Source organism: Gigantopelta aegis, chromosome 14 (genome assembly GCF_016097555.1).
Source record: "Gigantopelta aegis isolate Gae_Host chromosome 14, Gae_host_genome, whole genome shotgun sequence".
In the NCBI taxonomy this organism is placed as follows: Eukaryota; Metazoa; Mollusca; class Gastropoda; order Neomphalida; family Peltospiridae; genus Gigantopelta; species Gigantopelta aegis.
The window spans coordinates 16,090,120-16,097,535 of record NC_054712.1 but is presented as its reverse complement, the minus strand read 5'-3'; the positions used below and the strand labels follow the sequence as shown (position 1 = coordinate 16,097,535).

The 7,416-nt window shown below is 36.8% G+C and overlaps 1 protein-coding gene across 2 annotated transcripts in view; it reads right to left on the bottom strand.

Annotated features, from left to right (window-relative positions):
* Positions 1–957: 957 nt before the first annotated feature.
* The window catches only part of LOC121388741 (divergent protein kinase domain 1C-like), a 7,959-nt gene continuing 1,500 nt past the window's right edge, over positions 958–7,416 (bottom strand). For both annotated transcript variants that reach the window (XM_041520225.1, XM_041520226.1), the window contains exons 2-4: positions 6,519–6,769; positions 3,868–4,737; positions 958–1,555 (exon numbers count right to left, since the gene is read on the bottom strand). In XM_041520225.1, the coding sequence (XP_041376159.1) occupies positions 1,334–1,555; positions 3,868–4,737; positions 6,519–6,689 (1,263 nt within the window). In that variant the 5' untranslated portion in view covers positions 6,690–6,769 and the 3' untranslated portion in view covers positions 958–1,333. The remainder of the gene's footprint in view (positions 1,556–3,867; positions 4,738–6,518; positions 6,770–7,416) is intronic.

Here is a 7,416-nt window from a genome sequence, read left to right as displayed (position 1 = left end):
AAATTGGGCTATTTCTTGTCCCACAACTGGTGTAACAAAGGCCGTGGTATGTATTATCCTGTCTGTGGGATGGTGTATATAAAAAAATCCCTTGCTGCTAATCAAAAAGAGTAGCCCATGAAGTGGCGACAGCAGGTTTCCTCTCTCAATATCTGTGTAGTCCGTAACCATATGTCTGACGCCATATAACCGTAAATAAAATGGGTTGAGTGCGTCGTTAAATAAAACATTTCCATCCTTACTTTATATGGATAACATGTTTCTAAAACAGTAGACTGTATTACAGTAAAACATTTCTAAACAAGTAAAACATTTGGTTATAAATGGGGTATCCAGACAGTTAAAAGTTAGTTTTGCTTAATGACAACACTAGAGCACATTGATTAATCAATCATTGGCTATTGGATGTCAAACATTTAGTAAATATCACAGTCTTAGAGAAGAAACCTGCTACATTTTTACATTTAGTAGCAAGGCATCTCTTACATGCACTTTCCCACAAACAGGAAAGCACATACCATGACCTTTGTCCAGTTGTGACGCACTGGTTGGACAAGAAAAAACCCAATCAGTTAAATGGATCCACTGAGGTGGTGTAATCATGCGACGCAAGCATCTCAGGTAAGCGCTCAACCGACTGAACTAAATTCCGCCCAGGTGTATCCAGATAAGAGTGTTTCTGTTCTATACCGGTTGATATTTAAAAAGGTCATGAAAAATATCTGTAATCCATGGAATTCTGGGTTACTGAGATTCCAAATTTGAGAGATTTCATTGTAGTGTACTGGACACTTTAACCCACTTAGAAAATCCTATAAAATCAGGGCCTACCCTGACCAAAATCCGGGGGGGGGGGGGGGGCGCACTACTTTTTATAAACAAATGAAACACTATACAAATTAAACCCTGAGATGTGTAAGCTATTAAAAAAAAAGTGAGAATCCACTCAGTAGGACAACTGCCCCCCCCCCCCCCCAAGAAGGTACGGCCCTGAAACTATTATTTTAATGAAATTTATTTCTCCAACCGTAACAATATATATCCACTGGCAAACCCCAACCCACTGGTTAGCCTCTAGAGATGGATCAAGGGGGAGCCTTCGGGCCTGCCCCCCCCCCCCCCCCCCCCATAAATTGTGCACTAGTTATAATTTTATTATATATTAATTTTCATTTTTTTTTACAGTCCCCATCCAAACCTCCCCCAAAGTTCACTTGGCATTCCATCTCATGTCACCAAGTCCCCCTTACCCGCTAAATGGATTTTCTGGAGCTGCCACTGGCCTCAGATGATGGTAGGGATTCCTGAACTTTCCAAAGTTAACCCGTTCTTTCTAATCTTCATGTTCATAAACAGTCTGTAGAAGAAGGCCATACAAGTTCGAAAGCAGTTTTTTGGAAGGTTTTTGAAAGGGGACTTGACCGTGCAATGTTTGTGAAAAGGCACATGATTCTAGAATGGAATTAAGTTGCTGCCTTACAGAACTGGGTGGATTTTTCAGAAGGCCTCCAACAGTGTTGAACCACTTTCCTAGAAATACATCTTCACACACACTCTGAAATAAAAAATATATAACTGGTTAAAGTTGGGACAGCACAGTTGGAATTTCACCACTGATTATCAGTTTACATGTTATAATCAGTTTGCTCAAACCAATCAACTTTTGTTTACACAATCGGTTAAATTATCTGAACGTAAGAGTTTGTTTGTTTGTTTTGTTTAAAGACACCACTAGAGCACATTGATTTATTAATCATCAGCTATTGCATGTCAAACATTTGGTAATTCTGACACATACATTTTTGTAGTCATCAGAGCAAACCCGCTACATTTTTCCTAATGCAGCAAGGGATATTTTATATGCATTTTCCCACAGACAGGAAAGCACATACCATGGGTTTTGACCAGTTGTGGTGCACTATTTGGAAGAAGAAAAAACCCAATCAGTTGAATGGATCCACCAAGGTGGTTCGATCCTGCGACGCAAACACCTCAAGCAAGCATTCAACCGACTGAGCTAAACCCCGCCCCATGAACACAAGTAGGATCTGAATTATAAGCATCATGCACCTATCATCGTGTTCACTGGCACAGGCCCTGCAAATGGCTAATTATACCTTTAATAACTACATGCATGTCATATCCTTTTTCTTTATGTACACATGAAAACATACACCAACATTAACATATTTACATCAATTCTATCATTTAAAATGGAGGAAAAATTATCGTTAAAGCATTTTCCCCACAGTTGATTGCGGGTTTTTATAATCAATCGTTATATCAGTAGAGATAATCCGATGAATTTTTAATTATAATCAATCATAAGAACAACATTACTACACCTCTCACCAGCATTTACTAAGTGTTTGTTCGTTTGTTTGGGGGTTTTTTGTCAACAATTTCAATCTCACTTTATATTCAAGGAGAGTATTTCTTAGCTCTCCTTAGCATGTATATTAAAAAAAAAAAAATTGTAAATATTAAATATCAATGCTCAGTATGTTAATATCTAAAATATCTCCCCATAATCAAAGTTAGGCAGGACTAGCTCTGCCACTCGGCAAATTCACCAATTACGAATTTTAAAACCAACTGGCAAATTTTATTTTAATTTGGCTGAAACAAATTTGTGATAATTGAATATTTGGTTGGAAAGTAGCTATAGGTTTTGCACTTGTAAGATAATTTGATAAAATATTCTGATCACCCAGAGCTAGTCCTAACAAAGTGAGAAATTAATCACTCCACTTATTTTATTTTTTTACATGACAGATAATTTATTAATGTCTCACCTTATGTAGCCTACAAAGGCTACATCACACATTTACAAAATAACACAAACATAAAAGTACATGAGCCATTCCTTATTGAATTATGAGAGACAGTATAGTTGGTGATGTATTGTTAATAAGGTAAAAATAATGCGAACTGGCTTGAGGCTACCTAAAACAATGAACTATTGTTTCATGCATCCTCCATTGTGTAACATTTTACCTGGGCACAGTATTTCAAATGGACTGTCATTTTGTTTGTGTGTAGGTTACGCAAATTTAAATTCACAAGAGCTCACCCTACCAATTGCCAACTTAGCCAATTGCTAAATTTTATACAAAGTGGCTACAAGTTAGTACATATATGACTATTAATAATTTGTTTAAATTAGCTACTTTTTAATCTTATGTAGTTTTCATACAAATATCCTACATATTTGAAAATTGGCTAAAACAAAATTCTTTCCAGTGCGACCCCCCAAACAGTAAATATAAAAAAACGTTATATGATCTAAAAGTCTCTTTACCAAGTATCAAAGAAAGTGTTCTTTAATCAAATCCAATAAAATATTTTTAATTTATACATTTTTTTGCTTAAAATTAAGGTATCGGCTGGAAATACTGTCATTATATTAAAATGTAAATTCAATGCAAGTTTGTCCCTTATTCCTTGCAATGCTAGTTCTGGCAATGTAGAAAGTTTTGCCAAATTATCCATTAAATGCCAACAAATTGCAGAAACCCTCTAATATTTCGAACAAAATATCAAATACATGAAATTCTTTCGCCAAATTAAAATAAAATTAGCCACTTGTGTTTAAAATTTGCTACGGATTTGGCCAATAGCAGAGCTAACCCTGCCTTGGAAGATGATCACTCTGCAAGGGCAATTTAAAGTGACACAGGTTAACCCCATAAATAAGCGTTTTTATTTTAGCATGGTTTGCAAAGACATGTACATCACACATCCTGACCCATAATTTGCATTCACCGACTCACACGTTTTTAAACTGAGGGTCACAACTAATTAACAATTAATGTAATATTTTTAACAGAATAACAAAACATAAAACCCAAGAAAAACAAACATTACCTGTAAATTATTGTTCGTACGGAAATTTTCACAGCATCTTGTTTCTTCACTGCAAAAACCTCGGCAGTCAAAAAAGTGACAATCTTGATGTGAGGAGCAGTTCTGCCCACCTACAAAAGATTTGAGAACACTGTCATAAAACACGGTGTCTACGTCAATCAACTGTAAGCCATCACGACCCATGCCGAAGTTCTCTCCCTTGACATCGCACAGGTGTAGTGGTTCAGGCATGTCCACGTCAATTCTATAAATGATGTCCAAGATTCGAATGGCGACCTCAGCTCTCTCCTTAAAAGAATATTCCTTCTCGCTCATCAGTGACAGTTCGTGTTCCAGGATGTCACCAGGGGGAGAGAACTCTACCAGATACATTGGTCCGCAAGTTCCGTAAATCTTCGGGAAATAAGGAATATTTTGGTTCATCCTTAACATCCGGAATTCACTCTGACTGACCAGCAGCATCAAGGATCGAGCAAATGCTATGCGAGTGGATGGATTCGATAAATAAGTTTTATATTCCGAGTTCCAGAATTTCATAATAATAATGCTGTCGTCGTCTTTAATTAATTTTTGGTTCAGTTCAATCAATGTGTTCTTCACCATTGCAGTTAATGCTTTTTCGGCAGATGCATTCTGATTTGAAAACTGTTTGAGGTACATGTAAAATTCTTCCTCTTCAAATACCTCCTGGTTTTTAGTTTTCAAAACAGCTTTAGTTATATTTCCAGGGATACACATGTTCAAGCAGTCCATGATAAAAACGTGTTTCCCACCTCTGTAGTTGGTACATCTGCGATACTGAATTAGATCTGTATCACACAGAGCAGGGCAGAGGTCTCCAACAATCAGACCAAGATGATACTGATGACACTGAAAACAAGAAAATACAAAATGAGAACATGCGCAGCTCTTGGCGAGTCTGATGGAAAATTAAATTATAGTATCAGCATGCATTACTATATATAACTGAATCTAAAAAAATTTTATTTTGTTTAATGACACTACTAGAGCACACTGATTTATTAATCATTGACTATTGGATGTCAAACATTTGGTAATTATAACATATATAGTCTTAAAAAGGAATTCCACTAAATTTTTCCATTAACTTATCAAGGGATCTTTTATATGCACCATCTCAGACAGGATAGCATATACCACAGCCTTTGATACACCAGTCACGGTGATAACTGAATCTAACTTGTTAGGCCCAGTTTCCACTAATGCGATTTGATGTGCGAGTGTATCGATACAATGCACTTACACAATACCTTTTATATACTATTGCATTAAAAAAAGATTACCAAGCGATTTTTCCATGCACAATTTTTCTGTCCATGGTAACATTATAATGCCAAATATGTACTTTCAGCTTAAAAGTACACTTTGACTATGTCAAATTTTGTATAGTAATCCATTTGTGAAAAAGCAGATATGAAAATGCACATTATTGTATTAATCGGAAGTGGGTCTAAGTTGGATAAAATGAGGGAATTAATTGTAAAGTCATGAATGATTGCTAGCTTGAGTCACTTCTAGCCCTCCCCTTATTAATATGTTGTAGGGGAGGGCTAGAGAGAACTGTGCGTAATACTTCGGCAATCATCGACAACAAAATGGTAGTCAGCTACTGTGTCTAAAATACAAATTTTTTCCTAAATCTGATGCCACAGTTTTAGTTTCATTATTCTTGAGTCCAGTCAGGACATTAAACTTATATGTAATTAACCAGTACCAACGTGTCATGTGGGCACACACTTTAAAAACTAGATTTCCTGAAATTTTGCACTATAGGTTCCATTATAGGCCTACCAAATTACTAGTAGTATATACTCGATAATATTAACGTTTACTAATATAACTGATATACCGTTAAGCAGCGTATCAACAAACCCAAGCAATACACCAATAAAAAGTGTGGAACCTCATATTTAATTTACCTGTCACAAAATGGGGGTTCAGGTATCATGTAAGAGAAAGAAAAAGAAATGTTTTATTTAACGACGCACTCAACACATTTAATTTACGGTTATATGGCGTCAGACATATGGTTAAGGACCACAAAGATTTTGAGAGGAAACCCACTGTCGCCACTACATGGGCTACTCTTTTCGATTAGCAGCAAGGGATCTTTTATTTGCACTTTCCAAAGGCAGGATAGCACAAACCATGGTCTTTGTTGAACCAGTTATGGATCACTGGTCGGTGCAAGTGGTTTACACCTACCCACTGAGCCTTGCGGAGCACTCACTCAGGGTTTGGAGTCGGTATCTGGATTAAAATCCCATACCTCGACTGGGATCCGAACCCAGTACCTACCAGCCTGTAGACCGATGGCCTAACCACGATGCCGGTCCACCACAAGAAAGTACAGCGCAGATTCGTTTCGCATAGAGGTGTCAGGTTTCTTCGTGTAAAGTTGGTCTGGTTAACAACATGTAAGTTTAATGTCATGACTGGACTCCAGAATAATCAAAGTAAAGCTCTGTCGCATTAGATTTAGGAAAACATGTGTATTTTAGACACAGTAGCTGGCTACCATTTGGTCGTCAACAATTACCAAAGTATTACACACAGTCCTCTCTAGCCCTCTCCTACAACATATCAATAAGGAGAGGGCTAGAGGTGACTCGAGTTACAATGAATCTTACATAATCCTGAAGTAAACTGATGGACTGCGATTCCGAACATTTTAATTCATCCAATGCCAACCTGGCGAAGTGAATGACATACAAACATGCAGCGGTCAGAGAAACAAACACCAAGAAACAAATCAAAGCCTTGTGTCGCAGACATGGATTTCGAAACCACCGAACGTGCATCCAGCAGAAATTCTTCTTTCAGGTAGTTAGATATTTACAGCAACTGGTGCCTACAGTTACGACATCACATCAGGGCAGCACTATAAAAAAATATAAAAAAATAAGATATATCTGTGAAGATAATAACTGTGTACACATTTTTGTTGTGCATATTTCCTACTCAGCCAGTGAACATTAGACTATAGAGCAGGGCGTACATTAAGTCAATGCTTTTCTTAATGTGCAGGGTGAGTTGCTTCCCTCTATTTAGCAAATTTAAAATGGCAGGCAAATTATTTATGTTGTCTTTGTAATATATATTTTGTTAATAAATAATGATGCAAGTACTTCAATCGGGATTCAGGGAGTAAGGATACATTTTTGGTTTCTGTGTCCATTTGTTGCACTATTTCGGATGAGAAATAGTTGAAACATGGTGCCACAAGTTTTGAATACCAGCTATATATAGGGTATGTAACAATATTCGGACATAGAAAGAACCCAATATAATTAAAATTTGCTCCACTATTACATGTGGATCTAACAGCAGCCAGTTGGAGCTCATGTTCACCAATCAAAACCTTACTTGCAGAATCATGCCAGTGATTTGAAAATAACTTGAAAACATTCCGAATTATCCTGAGGATATACGACATGTTTCGTGTGAATTACGAATGCCTTATTTAGACCAGCAGAAATAATTTTAATCAGATTGCTAACAACACTGCGTAGTCTCCAGCTAATTTTA